The following is a 20,808-nucleotide window of genomic DNA, read 5'->3' on the forward strand; positions in this document are numbered from 1 at the left end:
ACCTCAAGCTGACCCTTCCAGACCAGAGAGTTATGCCTCAAACTGTCCCTTCCAGACCAGAGTTATACCTCAAACTGTCCCTTCCAGACCAGAGTTACACCTCAAACTGTCCCTTCCAGACCAGAGAGTTACACCTCAAACTGTCCCTTCCAGACCAGAGAGTTATGCCTCAAACTGTCCCTTCCAGACAAAGAGTTATACCTCAAACTGACAGCCAATGTTGGGCCCTTCTGGTAGTCAGAGACTCCCAGCCAACAGAACTATATAAAAGGCAATGATGTGTACAAAAATTGTCTCCAGTGATAAAACACAAGGTTGAGTGATAGACTGAATCTAAATGTTTTAAACCAGAGGCTATTGCATCCATGTAGATTAAATCACTATAGTCAAGTACGGGGAGGAGCGATGCTTGAACAATCTTCCTCCTGTTTTCAAAAGTAAGGCAGGACTTATTTCTATAGAGGAACCCGAACTTAATTCGTTAGTTTTTCAACGTGTGTTTTAAAAGGCAGTTTTATCATCAATCCAAATGCTTACAATTTTATTTGACCTTTATTTAACTAGGCAAGTCCGTTGGTTAGCAGATGTTATTGCGAGGGTAGTGAAATACTTGTGCTTCTAGTTCCGACAGTGCAGCAATATCTATCAAGTAATCTAACAATTCCACAACAACTACCTATTACACACAAATCTAAGTAAAGGGATGGAATAAGAATATCTACAGTTGAAGTCGGAAGGTTACATACACCTTAGCCAAATACATTTAAACTCAGTTTTTCACAATTCCTGACATTTAATCCTAGTAAAAAATGCCCTGTCTTAGGTCAGTTAGGATCACCATTTTATTTTAAGAATGTGAAATGTCAGAATAATAGTCGCGAGAGTGATTAATTTAAACTTTTATTTCTTTCATCACATTCCCAGTGGGTCAGAAGTTTTCATACACTCAATTAGTATTTGGTAGCATTGCATTTAAAGTGTTTAACTTGGGTCAAACGTTTCGGGTAGCCTTCCACAAGCTTCCCACAATAAGTAGGGTGAATTTTGGCCCATTCCTCCTGACAGAGCTGGAGTAACTGAGTCAGGTTTGTATAGGCCTCCTTGCCTCCTCTCCTCCACACATCTTCTATGGGATTGAGGTCAGGGCTTTGTGATGGCCACTCCAATACCTTGACTTTGTTGTCCTTAAGCCATTTTGCCACAACTTTGGAAGTATGCTTGGGGTCATTGTCCATTTGGAAGACCCATTTGTGACCAAGCTTTAACTTCCTGACTGATGTCTTGAGATGTTGCTTCAATATATCCACATCATTTTCCTGCCTCATGGTGCCATGCATTTTGTGAAGTGCACCAGTCCCTAATGCTGCAAAGCACTCCTACAACATGATGCTGCCACCCCCGTGCTTCACGGTTGGGATTAGAGGTCGACCGATTAATCGGAATGGCCGATTAATTAGGGCCGAATTCAAGTTTTCATAGCAATCGGAAATCGTTATTTTTGGGCGCCGATTTTTGCAGATTTAAAAAAAGATATGGTTTATTTAACTAGGCAAGTCAGTTAAGAATAAATTCTTATTTTCAATGACGGCCTACTGGGGAACAGAGGGTTAACTGCCTTGTTCAGGGGCAGAACAGCAGATTTTTACCTTGTCAGCTCAGGGGATTCAATCTTGCAACCTTACAGTTAACTAGTCCAACGCTCTAACCACCTGATTACATTGCACTCCATGAGGAGCCTGCCTGTTACGCGAAAGCAGTAAGAAGCCAAGGTAAGTTGCTAGCTAGCATTAAACTTATCTTGAAAAAACAATCAATAAATCATATTCACTAGCTAACTACACATGGTTGATGATATTACTAGTTTATCTAGCGTGTCCTGCGTTGCATATAATCGATGCGGTGGCATTTGCGAAAAAGGACTGTCGTTGCTCCAACGTGTACCTAACCATAAACATCAATGCGTTTCTTAAAATCAATACACAAGTATATATTTTTAAACCTGCATATTTAGTTAATATTGCCTGCTAACATGAATTTATTTTAACTAGGAAAAATGGTGTCACTTCTCTTGCAACAGAGTCAGGGTATATGCAGCAGTTTGGGCTGCCTGGCTCATTGCCAACGGTGTGAAGACTATTTCTTACTAACAAAGACAGCCAACTTTACCAAACGGGGGATGATTTAACAAAAGCGCATTTGCGAAAAAAGCACAATCGTTGCAAGACTGTACCTAACCATAAATATCTATGCCTTTCTTTAAATAAATACACAGAAGTATATATTTTTAAACCTGCATATTTAGCTAAAAGAAATCCAGGTTAGCAGGCAATATTAACCAGGTGAAATTGTGTCATTTCTCTTGCGTTCATTGCACGCAGAGTCAGGGTATATGCAACAGTTTGGGCCGCATGGCTCGTTGAACTAATTTGCCAGAATTTTACGCAATCATGACATAACATTGAAGGTTGTGCAATGTAACAGCAATATTTAGACTGATGGATGCCACCCGTTAGATAAAATACGGAAAGGTTCTGAAAGAATAAACGTTTTGTTTTTCGAGACGATAGTTTCCGGATTCGACCATATTAATGACCTAAGGCTCGTATTTCTGTGTGTTATTATGTTATAATTAAGTGTATGATTTGATAGAGCAGTCTGACTGAGCGATGGTAGGCACCAGCAGGCTCGTAAGCATTCATTCAAACAGCACTTTCGTGTGTTTTGCCAGCAAAATCGGCGTCCGAAAATACCAATTTCCGATTGTTATGAAAACTTGAAATCAACCCTAATTAAATCGGCCATTCTGATTAATCGGTCGACCTCAAACTGTTTTACAGTGAATTATAAGTGAAATAATTTGTCTGTAAACAATTACCTGTGTCATGCACAAATTAGATGTCCTAACCAACTTATCAAAACTATAGTTTGTTAACAAGAAATTTGTGGAGTGGTTGAAAAACGAGTTTTAATGACTCCAACCTAAGTGTATGTAAACTTCTGACTTCAACTGTACATACAAATCTATGGATGAGCAATGACCGAGTGGCATAGGCAAGATGCAATAGATGGTATAAAATAGAGTATATTTTTAATTTGAGGAGACCTGGAGAACAACATCAACTTGGCTGGAGTAACAGCCTGTGGGTCTCCAGGAGTAACAGCCTGTGGGTCTCCAGGAAAAACAGCCTGTGGGTCTCCAGGAAAAACAGCCTGTGGGTCTCCAGGAAAAACAGCCTGTGGGTCTCCAGGAAAAACAGCCTGTGGGTCTCCAGGAAAAACAGCCTGTGGGTCTCCAGGAGTAACAGCCTGTGGGTCTCCAGGAAAAACAGCCTGTGGGTCTCCAGGAAAAACAGCCTGTGGGTCTCCAGGAAAAACAGCCTGTGGGTCTCCAGGAAAAACAGCCTGTGGGTCTCCAGGAAAAACAGCCTGTGGGTCTCCAGGAAAAACAGCCTGTGGGTCTCCAGGAAAAACAGCCTGTGGGTCTCCAGGAAAAACAGCCTGTGGGTCTCCAGGAAAAACAGCCTGTGGGTCTCCAGGAAAAACAGCCTGTGGGTCTCCAGGAAAAACAGCCTGTGGGTCTCCAGGAAAAACAGCCTGTGGGTCTCCAGGAGTAACAGCCTATGGGTCTCCAGGAGTAACAGCCTGTGGGTCTCCAGGAGTAACAGCCTGTGGGTCTCCAGGAGTAACAGCCTGTGGGTCTCCAGGAGTAACAGCCTGTGGGTCTCCAGGAGTAACAGCCTGTGGGTCTCCAGGAAAAACAGCCTGTGGGTCTCAAATACATCAAAGTAATTCAAGCCTGTCCCTGTAGTAGTATATACAGTTAAAGAGAGACAGGCAGACGCACCTTGTGGAAGGTGAGACAGTCCTTGCAGTCATCCAGATTCACGTCCATCTCTTTGGAGTCAAAGTCGTACAGGGCTTTGCAGAGGGCTAAAGGCTGAGACTGGAATTGTGGCTGGGTCTGGGATTGGGACTGTTTTTGGGATTGACACTGTGGTGGAGTCTTATGCTGCTGGTCAATAATCTGTATCACGTTAGCAGCGACCAGCCCACTACTGCTGTTCGTGTTTCCATAATACCAGTTCTCATCCACCTTCTGTCTCAGAATGATGATGTCACCAGACGCCATGTCAATCACTCCCGGGACGTTCTGTCTGTGGTCGTACAGGGCTCTGGCAATGAACTGGACACAGGATGGGAAAATAGAGTTTGTTACTGTACATTTGCCAGGAGGTACAGTGCCTTGCGAAAGTATTCGGCCCCCTTGAACTTTGCGACCTTTTGCCACATTTCAGGCTTCAAACATAAAGATATAAAACTGTATTTTTTTGTGAAGAATCAACAACAAGTGGGACACAATCATGAAGTGGAACGACATTTATTGGATATTTCAAACTTTTTTAACAAATCAAAAACTGAAAAATTGGGCGTGCAAAATTATTCAGCCCCCTTAAGTTAATACTTTGTAGCGCCACCTTTTGCTGCGATTACAGCTGTAAGTCGCTTGGGGTATGTCTCTATCAGTTTTGCACATCCTCCTTGCAAAACAGCTCGAGCTCAGTGAGGTTGGATGGAGAGCATTTGTGAACAGCAGTTTTCAGTTCTTTCCACAGATTCTCGATTGGATTCAGGTCTGGACTTTGACTTGGCCATTCTAACACCTGGATATGTTTATTTTTCAACCATTCCATTGTAGATTTTGCTTTATGTTTTGGATCATTGTCTTGTTGGAAGACAAATCTCTGTCCCAGTCTCAGGTCTTTTGCAGACTCCATCAGGTTTTCTTCCAGAATGGTCCTGTATTTGGCTCCATCCATCTTCCCATCAATTTTAACCATCTTCCCTGTCCCTGCTGAAGAAAAGCAGGCCCAAACCATGATGCTGCCACCACCATGTTTGACAGTGGGGATGGTGTGTTCATGGTGATGAGCTGTGTTGCTTTTACGCCAAACATAACGTTTTGCATTGTTGCCAAAAAGTTCAATTTTGGTTTCATCTGACCAGAGCACCTTCTTCCACATGTTTGGTGTGTCTCCCAGGTGGCTTGTGGCAAACTTCAAACGACACTTTTTATGGATATCTTTAAGAAATGGCTTTCTTCTTGCCACTCTTCCATAAAGGCCAGATTTGTGCAATATACGACTGATTGTTGTCCTATGGACAGAGTCTCCCACCTCAGCTGTAGATCTCTGCAGTTCATCCAGAGTGATCATGGGCCTCTTGGCTGCATCTCTGATCAGTCTTCTCCTTGTATGAGCTGAAAGTTTAGAGGGACGGCCAGGTCTTGGTAGATTTGCAGTGGTCTGATACTCCTTCCATTTCAATATTATTGCTTGCACAGTGCTCCTTGGGATGTTTAAAGCTTGGGAAATCTTTTTGTATCCAAATCCGGCTTTAAACTTCTTCACAACAGTATCTCGGACCTGCCTGGTGTGTTCCTTGTTCTTCATGATGCTCTCTGCGCTTTTAACGGACCTCTGAGACTATCACAGTGCAGGTGCATTTATACGGAGACTTGATTACACACAGGTGGATTGTATTTATCATCATTAGTCATTTAGGTCAACATTGGATCATTCAGAGATCCTCACTGAACTTCTGGAGAGAGTTTGCTGCCCTGAAAGTAAAGGGGCTGAATAATTTTGCACGACCAATTTTTCAGTTTTTGATTTGTTAAAAAAGTTTGAAATATCCAATAAATGTCGTTCCAATTCATGATTGTGTCCCACTTGTTGTTGATTCTTCACAAAAAAATACAGTTTTATATCTTTATGTTTGAAGCCTGAAATGTGGCAAAAGGTCGCAAAGTTCAAGGGGGCCGAATACTTTCGCAAGGCACTGTATATGCAGAACAGGTCTATTTTGTTCTTAACTGGAGGACAGCTGAATGTATTTTTTCTATAAGGGTGTGAATCCGGGACAATGAGGTGTTTGAAATCGCTGGTTAATCGATGACATTCATTGAGATTCATTGGTCTATTAATTACACAGGAATAAACAAAACCAGCAGTGCTGTGTGTGACCATCGAAGACAGTAATGTAACTGGATAGCCCTGTAATGTAACTGGATGGCCATGTAATGTAACTGGATGGCCCTGTAATGTAACTGGATAGCCCTGTAATGTAACTGGATGGCCCTGTAATGTAACTGGATGGCCCTGTAATGTAACTGGATAGCCCTGTAATGTAACTGGATGGCCCTGTAATGTAACTGGATAGCCCTGTAATGTAACTGGATAGCCCTGTAATGTAACTGGATAGCCCTGTAATGTAACTGGATAGCCCTGTAATGTAACTGGATAGCCCTGTAATGTAATTGGATAGCCCTGTAATGTAACTGGATAGCCCTGTAATGTAACTGGATGGCCCTGTAATGTAACTGGATAGCCCTGTAATGTAACTGGATAGCCCTGTAATGTAACTGGATAGCCCTGTAATGTAACTGGAACTGTAATGTAACTAGATGGCCCTGTAATGTAACTGGATAGCCCTGTAATGTAACTGGATAGTCCTGTAATGTAACTGGATAGCCCTGTAATGTAACTGGAACTGTAATGTAAATGGATGGCCCTGTAATGTAACTGGATAGCAGTGTAATGTAACTGGATAGCCCTGTAATGTAACTGGATAGCCCTGTAATGTAACTGGATAGCCCTGTAATGTAACTGGAACTGTAATGTAACTAGATGGCCCTGTAATGTAACTGGATAGCCCTGTAATGTAACTGGATAGTCCTGTAATGTAACTGGAACTGTAATGTAACTGGATGGCCCTGTAATGTAACTGGATAGCAGTGTAATGTAACTGGATAGCCCTGTAATGTAACTGGATAGCCCTGTAATGTAACTGGATAGCCCTGTAATGTAACTGGATAGCCCTGTAATGTAACTGGATAGCCCTGTAATGTAACTGGAACTGTAATGTAACTGGATGGCCCTGTAATGTAACTGGATAGCCCTGTAATGTAACTGGAACTGTAATGTAACTGGATAGCCCTGTAATGTAACTGGATAGCCCTGTAATGTAACTGGATAGCCCTGTAATGTAACTGGATAGCCCTGTAATGTAACTGGAACTGTAATGTAACTGGATGGCCCTGTAATGTAACTGGATAGCCCTGTAATGTAACTGGAACTGTAATGTAACTGGATAGCCCTGTAATGTAACTGGATAGCCCTGTAATGTAACTGGATAGCCCTGTAATGTAACTGGATAGCCCTGTAATGTAACTGGATAGCCCTGTAATGTAACTGGAACTGTAATGTAACTGGATAGCAGTGTAATGTAACTGGATAGCCCTGTAATGTAACTGGATTGCAGTGTAATGTAACTGGATAGCCCTGTAATGTAACTGGATAGCCCTGTAATGTAACTGGATAGCCCTGTAATGTAACTGGATAGCCCTGTAATGTAACTGGATAGCCCTGTAATGTAACTGGAACTGTAATGTAACTGGATGGCCCTGTAATGTAACTGGATAGCCCTGTAATGTAACTGGATAGCCCTGTAATGTAACTGGAACTGTAATGTAACTGGATAGCCCTGTAATGTAACTGGAACTGTAATGTAACTGGATGGCCCTGTAATGTAACTGGATAGCCCTGTAATGTAACTGGAACTGTAATGTAACTGGATAGCCCTATAATGTAACTGGATAGCCCTGTAATGTAACTGGATAGCCCTGTAATGTAACTGGAACTGTAATGTAACTGGATAGCCCTGTGATGTAACTGGATGGCCCTGTAATGTAACTGGATAGCCCTGACGTTCTGTAGAGTCTTGTTGGATATTTGTAATGAAGGAAATTATTCATAAAAGTAGTCAAATAAAAACAAATTGTGTGTTTGAACAGTTTGGGGGCGAGAAGCCCCTAACTGTTTCCATGCCGTGCTTCTTCTACTTTCCCATGATGTCAGATGTAAACGGCGTCTCGTTGCCAAGACAATCACCTGCTTTTCCTTCTGGTGTAACACAGGACTCTGAGTCTCTGACCTCGATCTACTCTGCCTCCCAAATGGCACCCTATTCCCTATATAGTGCACTACTAACGCAAAGGGCTCTGGTCAACAGTAGGTAAGGAGCCTTGGCTTGTGCCAGCCAGAAAGGATCCTGCTCCCATCTCCTGTTTTCGTAGCATGAGGCAGCTTGATGTACACCCCCCTGGACAGGACGCTAGACTTGCACAGGGCCCAAAGGTAGTGTACAACACAGGGAGCCATTTGGGCCTCAGTCAAGTCTGACAAACTAAGGAGGGGGAGTCAGGAACTGTATTCACAGAAAGTCTCAGAACAGCCGTTCTGATCTCCTCCAGCGAAGCCAGCGGAGTACACAACAAGGTGTTGAAAGAAGAAGTGTTTCAACAGTCATGAAACCTGTCAGTAAACTTAGCTTGACTGTTATTTCTATTGAACTGCTCAGATAAGAGCCTCTTACTACGATCACTGTAGGAGCACTATATCAGCATGGATCAAATCACCGTAGGAGCACTACTGTATACCAGCATGGATCAAATCCCTGTAGGAGCACTTTACCAGCATGGATCAAATCCCTATATGAGCACTATACCAGCATGGATCAAATCCCTGTATGAGCACTACTGTATACCAGCATGGATCAAATCACCGTAGGAGAAAAATACCAGCATGGATCAAATCACCGTAGGAGAAAAATACCAGCATGGATCAAATCACTGTAGGAGCACTACTGTATACCAGCATGGATCAAATCACTGTATTATAACAGGGCAATAAAGAAATAAGTCCAACTTTTTGGAGAAATGTCCTCTGGGCTGATGAAACAAAAATAGAACTGTTTGGCCATAATGACCATTGTTATGTTTGGAGGAAAAAAAGGGACGCATGCAAGCCAGAGAACACCATCCCAACCGTGAAGCATGGGGGTGGTAGCATCATGTTGTAGGGGTGCTTTGTTGCAGGAGGAACTGATGCACTTCATAAAATAGATGGCATCATGAGGCGGGAAAATGATGTGGATATATTGAAGCAACATCTCAAGACATCAGTCAGGAAGTTAAAGCTTGGTCACAAATGGGTCTTCCAAATGGACAATGACCCCAAGCATACTTCCAAAGTTGTGGCAAAATGGCTTAAGGACAACAAAGTCAAGGTATTGGAGTGGTCATCACAAAGCCCTGACCTCAATCCTATAGAAAATGTGTGGGCGGAACTGAAAAAGCATGTGGTAGCAAGGAGGCCTACAAAACTGACTCAGTTACTCCAGCTCTGTCAGGAGGAATGGGCCAAAATTCACCCAACTTACTGTGGGAAGCTTGTGGAAGGCCACCCGAAACGTTTGACCCAAGTTAAACAATTTAAAGGCAATTAGCCACCTAGCTAACGTTAGCCACCTAGCTAATGTTAGCATTAGCCACTTAGCTAACGTTAGCCACAACGAATTGGAATTCGTACCATATGATACGTTTTGCAAAGTTGTAACAGATTGTACGAATCGAAGAAAAAAATTGCACTGAGTCTCTTGCACTGGCTCTATGCACACTCACTGGACTTTACCCACACACTCACATACTACACTGACACTCCAATACACACAAAACACACACAAGCATATTGACGCCACACACACACACATTTTCACACACTTTATCACTCTTCACATCTGCTGCTGCTACTCTGTTTATTACCTATCCTGATTGCCTAGTCACTTTTAACCCCTACCTACATGTGTAATTGAGGTAATATGTACCTGCATATTGACTCGGTACTGGTACTCCTTGTATATAGCCATGTTATTACCTCGTACCCTTGCACATTGACTCAGTACTGGTACTCCTTGTATATAGCCATGTTATTACCTCGTACCCCTGCACATTGACTCGGTACTGGTACTCCTTGTATATAGACATGTTATTACCTCGTACCCCTGCACATTGACTCGGTACTGGTACTCCTTGTATATAGCCATGTTATTACCTCGTACCCTTGCACATTGACTCGGTACTGGTACTCCTTGTATATAGCCATGTTATTACCTCGTACCCTTGCACATTGACTCAGTACTGGTACTCCTTGTATATAGCCATGTTATTACCTCGTACCCCTGCACATTGACTCGGTACTGGTACTCCTTGTATATAGCCATGTTATTACCTCGTACCCTTGCACATTGACTCGGTACTGGTACTCCTTGTATATAGCCATGTTATTACCTCGTACCCTTGCACATTGACTCGGTACTGGTACTCCTTGTATATAGCCATGTTATTACCTCGTACCCCTGCACATTGACTCGGTACTGGTACTCCTTGTATATAGACATGTTATTACCTCGTACCCCTGCACATTGACTCGGTACTGGTACTCCTTGTATATAGCCATGTTATTACCTCGTACCCTTGCACATTGACTCGGTACTGGTACTCCTTGTATATAGCCATGTTATTACCTCGTACCCCTGCACATTGACTCGGTACTGGTACTCCTTGTATATAGACATGTTATTACCTCGTACCCCTGCACATTGACTTGGTACTGATACTCCTTGTATATAGCCATGTTATTACCTCGTACCCTTGCACATTGACTCGGTACTGGTACTCCTTGTATATAGCCATGTTATTACCTCGTACCCTTGCACATTGACTCGGTACTGGTACTCCCTGTATATAGCCATGTTATTACCTCGTACCCTTGCACATTGACTCGGTACTGGTACTCCTTGTATATAGCCATGTTATTACCTCGTACCCTTGCACATTGACTCGGTACTGGTACTCCCTGTATATAGCCATGTTTTTACCTCGTACCCCTGCACATTGACTCGGTACTGGTACTCCTTGTATATAGCCATGTTATTACCTCGTACCCTTGCACATTGACTCGGTACTGGTACTCCTTGTATATAGCCATGTTATTACCTCGTACACCTGCACATTGACTCGGTACTGGTACTCCCTGTATATAGCCATGTTATTACCTCGTACCCCTGCACATTGACTTGGTACTGGTACTCCTTGTATATAGCCATGTTATTACCTCGTACCCCTGCACATTGACTAGGTACTGGTACTCCCTGTATATAGCCATGTTATTACCTCGTACCCTTGCACATTGACTCGGTACTGGTACTCCCTGTATATAGCCATGTTATTATCTTACTATATCCTTTTTTTTATTAAGCAAATTGTTCTTACTTTTTAACTCTGTATTGTTGGGAAAGAGCTCGTAAGTAAGCATTTCACAGAAAGGTCTACACCCGTTGTATTTGGCACGTGACAATAAAATGTTTATTTGATTGTAATTCGTAACATATCATACTAAATGGATGATGGACAACCAGAAATGAATACATACCATAGGAAACGTAACATACCATACTAATTGGGGTGTACAGGATTGACATTTACTATGTTGGACGAGAAGAACTGCACTGTTCAACCCAGTAAATGTGGAGGAGGAGTTAAGATGGGGTGTGGCCCATAGAGATGGAAAGAGGCCTCATTGTATCCGTGCAATTATGGCGTCTGTGACAGCGCCTTTGAGGCCATCTCCATTTTGAAGTAGTACATTTTCTTCTTCACGATTAGTTGATCTCTCCTGATGACCCGGTTGGACATGACTCCAACAGTGTCAACCAACAGGGATCAGACAGTGAAGTCGGAAGTCCCACCCAGTTGACTACGTTAAAATGGTGCAGTATTTCCTGGTGATGGCGCTGCCCATGGTAATACGGCATTTTGGCCACTGGAGGCCTCTATCGTCTATGTAGCCTTGTTAATGTCCAAAAGCGGAAGTGGGTTCACAGGGTCTTTCCATTTCTCATGAAAACCGGAACATCCGGTTGTTGCTAGTAGGCTACTTTTATGATGACATTATTATGGATAAATGCTAGATCATTTTTATTTGTCAAAAGGCAGCCAAGCATCAGGTCTTATTCTGGTGACATGATTATTGATGCTTGGCTGCCTTTTCACAAATAACAATTATTTAGTGGAAAGCAACTGCATAAACTGCATGTTTTCCCGAGTCGTAGTGGGAGGACCACACAACATATCATCATCGCTGGACTCCAGTACTTCCATATGATGGTTATTATATCAATATTTGTGCATGTGGCGTTTCCACTGCCATTTCTCACATAATTACAGCGTATTTTGTTTTGTAGACATTAGTAGTTTGCCGACAGATTGGCTGTATCCATCTGGCCTTTCGTGACATTTCTTTTATCTGACTTGAACTTTACTCGTATGAAAAGGTTGGATGGAAACCTGGTTAACATGGGTAAATCATTTATCCATTGGATGTAAGAAGGCGAACTTGGAGTTTGGAGTTGAGTGTGTGGATGAAATTCTAGCCATGAATGGGATCAAATCCCTGTAGGAGCACTATACCAACATGGATCAAATCCCTGTAGGAGCACTACTGTATACCAGCATGGATCAAATCCCTGTATGAGCACTACTGTATACCAGCATGGATCAAATCACCGTAGGAGAAAAATACCAGCATGGATCAAATCCCTGTAGGAACACTACTGTATACCAGCATGGATCATATCCCTGTAGGAACACTACTGTATACCAGCATGGATCAAATCACTGTAGGAGCACTACTGTATACCAGCATGGATCATATCCCTGTAGGAGCACTACTGTATACCAGCATGGATCAAATCACCGTAGGAGCACTTTACCAGCATGGATCAAATCCCTGTAGGAGCACTACTGTATACCAGCATGGATCAAATCACCGTAGGAGCACTTTACCAGCATGGATCATATCCCTGTAGGAGCACTACTGTATACCAGCATGGATCAAATCACTTTAGGAGCACTACTGTATACCAGCATGGATCATATCCCTGTAGGAACACTACTGTATACCAGCATGGATCATATCCCTGTAGGAGCACTACTGTATACCAGCATGGATCAAATCCCTGTAGGAACACTACTGTATACCAGCATGGATCAAATCACTGTAGGAGCACTACTGTATACCAGCATGGATCAAATCACTGTAGGAACACTACTGTATACCAGCATGGATCATATCCCTGTAGGAGCACTACTGTATACCAGCATGGATCATATCCCTGTAGGAACACTACTGTATACCAGCATGGATCAAATCACTGTAGGAGCACTACTGTATACCAGCATGGATCAAATCCCTGTAGGAACACTACTGTATACCAGCATGGATCATATCCCTGTAGGAGCACTACTGTATACCAGCATGGATCAAATCACCGTAGGAGCACTTTACCAGCATGGATCAAATCCCTGTAGGAACACTACTGTATACCAGCATGGATCATATCCCTGTAGGAGCACTACTGTATACCAGCATGGATCAAATCACTCTAGGAGCACTACTGTATACCAGCATGGATCATATCCCTGTAGGAGCACTACTGTATACCAGCATGGATCATATCCCTGTAGGAACACTACTGTACACCAGCATGGATCAAATCACTGTAGGAGCACTACTGTATACCAACATGGATCAAATCACCGTAGGAGCACTTTACCAGCATGGATCAAATCACTGTAGGAGCACTACTGTATACCAGCATGGATCAAATCCCTGTAGGAACACTACTGTATACCAGCATGGATCATATCCCTGTAGGAGCACTACTGTATACCAGCATGGATCAAATCACCGTAGGAGCACTTTACCAGCATGGATCAAATCCCTGTAGGAGCACTACTGTATACCAGCATGGATCAAATCACTCTAGGAGCACTACTGTATACCAGCATGGATCATATCCCTGTAGGAACACTACTGTATACCAGCATGGATCATATCCCTGTAGGAGCACTACTGTATACCAGCATGGATCAAATCCCTGTAGGAACACTACTGTATACCAGCATGGATCAAATCCCTGTAGGAACACTACTGTATACCAGCATGGATCAAATCACTGTAGGAGCACTACTGTATACCAGCATGGATCAAATCACTGTAGAAACACTACTGTATACCAGCATGGATCATATCCCTGTAGGAGCACTACTGTATACCAGCATGGATCAAATCACTCTAGGAGCACTACTGTATACCAGCATGGATCATATCCCTGTAGGAACACTACTGTATACCAGCATGGATCATATCCCTGTAGGAGCACTACTGTATACCAGCATGGATCAAATCCCTGTAGGAACACTACTGTATACCAGCATGGATCAAATCACTGTAGGAGCACTACTGTATACCAGCATGGATCAAATCACTGTAGGAACACTACTGTATACCAGCATGGATCATATCCCTGTAGGAGCACTACTGTATACCAGCATGGATCATATCCCTGTAGGAACACTACTGTACACCAGCATGGATCAAATCACTGTAGGAGCACTACTGTATACCAACATGGATCAAATCACCGTAGGAGCACTTTACCAGCATGGATCAAATCCCTGTAGGAACACTACTGTATACCAGCATGGATCAAATCACTGTAGGAACACTACTGTATACCAGCATGGATCAAATCCCCGTAGGAGCACTATATCAGCATGGATCAAATCCCCATAGGAACACTATACCAGCATGGATCAAATCCCTGTATGAGCACTATATCAGCATGGATCAAACCCCTGTAGGAGCACTACTGTACACCAGCATGGATCAAATCACTGTAGGAGCACTACTGTATACCAGCATGGATCAAATCCCTGTAGGAGCACTACTGTATACCAGCATGGATCAAATCCCTGTAGGAGCACTACTGTATACCAGCATGGATCAAATCCCTGTAGGAGCACTACTGTATACCAGCATGGATCAAATCCCTGTAGGAGCACTACTGTATACCAGCATGGATCAAATCACTGTAGGAGCACTACTGTATACCAGCATGGATCAAATCCCTGTAGGAGCACTATATCAGCAGTATTTTCCACTTTAAAATGTATGTCAAACAAAAACCAGTGATTAAAGTTAAACAAACCAAACAACTATTTGCACACTTAACACATTTTACCAAAACACATTTAGTTGAAGATCAGTCCAAATGTAAAGTTTAGTAACAGAATACCAGTTGGTGCTGTCATTCTGCACTAGTCATTGAGTGAGTTTCACATCATAACTTCAAAGGAGAGTGGATCCATAATAACACCCAGCTAGCTACTCACCTCATTCTTTCCATGCTGCCTCTCTCTGTGCTGCTGATCAGACTGTGGGTTCTGTTGTTGTTTCTGATGCTGCTGCTGGGCCTCCCTGCCCCTGGCAGAGGTTTCCATATATCGGACAGACGGTTTGTTCCTGTCCCGACCTGGCTCCATGGACCCCTGGTTGAGCCCCTTCAAGAGGCGAACCAGGAGGTTAGGGGGCAGCTCCTCCACCGACTTGGCCTGGACCAGGGTATGACACTCTGGGCAGTGGAGCGCAATCTTGGCCCCGGGCCTGGAGTTCTCCTGTTGATGCAGGCTGGGCTTCCAGGGGGTATCCTGGCAAGGCAGGACCTTGGCTGAAACATCCAGCCGCTCTAAACACAGCGGGCACGTCAATAAGTCCAACACAGCCAGCTCCTCCATCTTAGAATGGGTGCAGGGTTCTGCTTCGGTGTGGCTGTGTGTTCTCATTCATCAGACTGATTACAGCATTCTGGAAAGGAGGATAAAGAAATCATAAGTTATATAAAGATTTTCCTTTAAAAAAAATCTCCCATGTATACAATTCTATACTACGTAATGTATTGTTATTACATTAAATACAGGCTAGTGATAATACTTTCCATTTGTAAACATCGCATCGAATATGGTTTCTTCTTCTCTTGAGCTGTGCAGATCGCGCACAAGTGTCATGTCACCTGCGGTTAGGCCGACTGTTCAGGTAACCGGAAGTGCAATACCAAGCGACATACCTGTCTACTCAATCGAAAAACACCAACATACTCGCTGTAATGAATAACGTACCGTGCTTGTTAAAATTACAGACAGTATACGGTAGATTTCAATAAACGTATGAAAATAAATGGCAAAGAAATTGGTTACTCGCTGGAACTGTCTCTGGCGCCTCCGCTGACGCAGTGGAAAGCCACACAATTGACAAATCTCCTTGTCGATTTACAGACACGCGTTTCAATGCAATGTTTTAAATTCAAACCACATATTTGTCCACAATATCAATACATAGCCTACCTCTTTTGTCGGTAACACTCTTCTAAAGGCAAGTATGCTAACAAACATTCCCACGTCTAAACTGAACACGTTTTGCAAGCCAGACACTCGTATCGGTTTACACGTCTCATTCCTTAACCCTTGACTGGTAGGTGGCGGAGATTTCACCACTAAATCATTATATGTGGTTGTAAACAATCAAAACTGGAAAGGTACGTAGTCAGCCCGTAACCAAACCATCACCACACAGCGGGCTATATCGTCAATCGCCAAACTGTAAAATACATACAAGTCACCTACATTATCTTTCTTAGTTTATCAAAACGGTAATAGTTATTTTTCTTATGGAATATTTTGAAGTAGGCCTGACCATATACGGCCTGTGACAATGTGATGGGTGAGTATTTAACTGAATAGAAAATGTGTACTACTGTGAAGCTATAATGAAGATTGTATCTGTACAATAGAAATTGATGCTGGCAGAAATAAGTAGGCCTATCAGCAGGCTAATGATTTGAAGTGTCATGAAATTGCCTCTGTTGTCCGAGCCGGCTGTCTCTCTCTATCATGTATCATGTCCTCCCTCTAGTGGTAGAAGGCACATTTCACACATTTAATCGGAAAATAGAGACATCTGCTATTACCATCTTTTAACTACGTATTATAACAGGGCAATAAAGAAATACTGTAATATTTCAGGCTCAAACCTCTGACATTTAATGCATTTTTTTGGAAACTCTTTGAACTTATTTATGTCAGTTAAATGACAATGATGAGGCGAGTAAGAAGAGGAGGACTGTGGTGGTGGTGGTGATGATGATGTGGGTGATGAAATGCCATTCATGGCTAGCATTTCATCCACACACTCAACTCCAAACTCCAAGTTCCCTTTCTTACATCCAATGGATAAATGATTTACCCATGTTAACCAGGTTTCCATCCAACCTTTTCATACGAGTAAAGTTCAAGTCAGATAAAAGAAATGTCACGAAAGGCCAGATGGATACAGCCAATCTGTCGGCAAACTACTAATGTCTACAAAACAAAATACGCTGTAATTATGTGAGAAATGGCAGTGGAAACGCCACATGCACAAATATTGATATAATAACCATCATATGGAAGTACTGGAGTCCAGCGATGATGATATGTTGTGTGGTCCTCCCACTACGACTCAGGAAAACATGCAGTTTATTAGACAAGAAATGAAATAAATTGTGATGAACTTCACAGGGTGGTGAAATTGGATGGTGATGAGCTTGATACTGCTTTCCAATAAAAAATTGTTATTTGTCAAAAGGCAGCCAAGCATCAATCATCACGTCACCAGAATAAGACCTGATGCTTGGCTGCCTTTTGACAAATAAAAATGATCTAGCATTTATCCATAATAATCTCATCATGAAGGTAGCCTACTATCAACAACCGGATGGTCCGATTTTCATGAGAAATGGAAAGACCCTGTGAACCCACTTCCGCTTTTGGACATTAACAAGGCTACATAGACAATAGAGGCCTCTAGTGGCCAAAATGCCGTATTACCATGGGCAGCGCCATCACCAGGTAATACTGCACCATTTTAACGTAGTCAACTGGGTGGGACTTCCGACTTCACTGTCTGATCCCTGTTGGTTGACACTGTTAGAGTCATGTCCAACCGGGTCATCAGGAGAGATAAACTAATCGTGAAGAAGAAAATGTACTACTTCAAAATGGAGATAGCGCCTTTGAGGCTATCACAGGCGCCATAATTGCACGGATACAATGAGGCCTCTTTCCATCTCTATGGGCCACACCCCATCTTAACTCCTCCTCCACATTTACTGGATCGGTTGAACAGTGCAGTTCTTAGTAAGATAATAACATGGCTATATACAAGGAGTACCAGTACTGAGTCAATGTGATGGGGTACGAGGTAGTTGAGGTGTAATTGAGGTAATATGTACATGTAGGTAGGGGTTAAAAGTGACTAGGCAATCAGGATAGGTAATAAACAGAGTAGCAGCATCAGATGTGAAGAGTGTTAAAGTGTGTGAAAATGTGTGTGTGTGGCGTCAATATGCTCGTTTGTGTTTTGTATGTATTGGAGTGTCAGTGTAGTATGTGAGTGTGTGGGTAAAGTCCAGTGAGTGTGCATAGAGCCAGTGCAAGAGACTCAGTGCAATTTTTTTCTTTGATTCGTACAATCTGTTACAACTTTGCAAAACGTATCATATGGTACGAATTCCAATTCGTTGTGGCTAACGTTAGCTAAGTGGCTAATGCTAACATTAGCTAGGTGGCTAACGTTAGCTGGGTTAGGGTTAGGGTTTGGAGTTAGGTAAAAGGGATAGGGGAATGGTTAGCTAACATGCTAAGTAGTTGCAAAGTAGCTAAAAAGCTAAAGTTGTCCGTGATGAGATTCAAACACTCAACCTTTGGGTTGCTAGATGTTTGTGTCATATTCGTTTTTGCCTTAAGTAACCTTCTGTCTTATGTAAACATACAAAACTTAACATATCATACTAATTTGGGTCTCACAGATTTACATTAACTATGTTACGTCTAGTCTATGAGAGCAGGCTGTCTCGTCAAGACCAGTATCTAGTTTCAGGCAGGTTAGATTAGTAGACTACCCACACTGTGTCTGTGAGCTGTTGGCTCGAGCCCACGTGCCAAGACCAGAGTTTATTTTTTTATTTAAATGTTTTATTTCACCTTTATTTAACCAGGTAGGCCAGTTGAGAACAAGTTCTCATTTACAACTGCGACATGGCCAAGATAAAGCAAAGCAGTGCGACACAAACAACAACACAGAGTTACACATGGGATAAATACACAGTCAATGGGCACATTCGCAGAGTGGGCACATTCACTATATAATGCAAAATGTTTTGTGACAAAACCATCAGTATGGAGTTGTAAATACAAACCATCAGAGTTGTAAATACAATGGAAATCAAGTTATCTTGTATTTTGAATTCGGTACATGGGAATTTAACTGCAAAAGTAATTTTTATGGGCACTACTTCATCTTAGTATATTCACATGCAAATATGTTGCCAATTGGATAAAAACCTAGCTATTGGCTGTGTACTGAAAGTTCAGGACATTCACTTAAATCTTTTAAACAAGCATGAATCTTTTATCTCTTTTGCATGTCAACAGAACACCAGAGCACGGGGGAATTTTTAAATATAGCTTTTAAAAAGAGGGATGGAGAATGATAGAAAGAGAGAGGAGATACTTGTCATTACTTATTCACATGTTGACGCAGGAGACACAGTCCAAGCATTACAGCAGCCAATGGCTGTTGAGTGGAAAGGTATAGTTAGGCTATCTGATAAACACAGAATCGTGTTTTATTATATGTTTATAATTTAACGAGGCAAGTCAGTTAAGAACAAACTCTTATTTACAATGACGGCCTACACCGACCAAACGTGGACGACACTGGGCCAATTGTGCGCCTGCCCTATGGAACTCGCAATCACGGCCGGTTGTGATACAGCCTGGAATCGAACCAGGGTGTCTGTAGTGACGCCTCAAGCACTGAGATGCAGTGCCTTAGACTGCTGCCCCACTCGGGAGCCCAAATATTTCATTGGAACAGAGCATTTTCACTGTACATTATTTATTCTGGATAATAAAATCTCTACACGGACAGGACTGATGGTATAACTCGGGCCCTGAGTTTCTCCTGGTTATGTGATCTCACCAGGAAATACTGTAGTATTTAACTAGGGCACTGAGTTTGTCCTGGTCATGTGATCTCACCAGAAAATACTGTAGTATTTAACTAGGGCACTGAGTTTCTCCTGGTCATGTGATCTCACCAGGAAATACTGTAGTCTATAACTCGGGCACTGAGTTTCTCCTGGTCATGTGATCTCACCAGGAAATACTGTAGTATTTAACTAGGGCACTGAGTTTCTCCTGGTCATGTGATCTCACCAGGAAATACTGTAGTCTATAACTCGGGCACTGAGTTTCTCCTGGTCATGTGATCTCACTAGGAAATACTGTAGTCTATAACTCGGGCCCTGAGTTTCTCCTGGTCATGTGATCTCACCAGGAAATACTGTAGTCTATAACTCGGGCCCTGAGTTTCTCCTGGTCATGTGATCTCACCAGGAAATGCTGTAGTCTATAACTAAGGCCCTGAGTTTCTCCTGGTCATGTGATCTTACCAGGAAATACTGTAGTCTATAACTCGGGCCCTGAGTTTCTCCTGGTCATGTGATCTCACCAGGAAATACTGTAGTCCTCCAGTGGGATGAGGTCTTAGCATGTTTGTTTATTATGGGGTGCATTCCAAATGGCACCTTATTCCCAATATAGTGCACTACTCTTGACCTGAGCCCTATGGGGTGTAGAATCTCTAGGGGTTAGCTGGGAGTGGTATCTCTAGGGGTTAGCTGGGAGTGGTACCTCTAGGGGTTAGCTGGGAGCTGGGAGTGGTATCTCTAGGGGTTAGCTGGGAGTGGTATCTCTAGGGGTTAGCTGGGAGTGGTACCTCTAGGGATTAGCTGGGAGTGGTATCTCTAGGGGTTAGCTGGGAGTGGTATCTCTAGGGGTTAGCTGGGAGTGGTATCTCTAGGGGTTAGCTGGGAGCTGGGAGTGGTATCTCTAGGTGTTAGCTGGGAGTGGTATCTCTAGGGGTTAGCTGGGAGTGGTATCTCTAGGGGTTAGCTGGGAGTGGTATCTCT

General features: G+C 42.8%; 1 protein-coding gene across 1 annotated transcript in view; it reads right to left on the reverse strand.

The window, feature by feature from the left end:
* sh3rf2 (SH3 domain containing ring finger 2) overlaps window positions 1-16,278 on the reverse strand; it is a 44,565-nt gene extending 28,287 nt beyond the window's left edge. Inside the window, exons 1-2 of the mRNA XM_036943369.1 lie at window positions 16,142-16,278; window positions 15,134-15,605 (exon numbers count right to left, since the gene is read on the reverse strand). Coding sequence (XP_036799264.1) covers window positions 15,134-15,583 — 450 coding nt within the window. The 5' untranslated portion in view covers window positions 15,584-15,605; window positions 16,142-16,278. The remainder of the gene's footprint in view (window positions 1-15,133; window positions 15,606-16,141) is intronic.
* Between the last annotated feature and the right edge of the window lie 4,530 nt (window positions 16,279-20,808).

This window comes from Oncorhynchus mykiss, chromosome 14, assembly GCF_013265735.2.
Source record: "Oncorhynchus mykiss isolate Arlee chromosome 14, USDA_OmykA_1.1, whole genome shotgun sequence".
Lineage (NCBI taxonomy): Eukaryota > Metazoa > Chordata > Actinopteri > Salmoniformes > Salmonidae > Oncorhynchus > Oncorhynchus mykiss.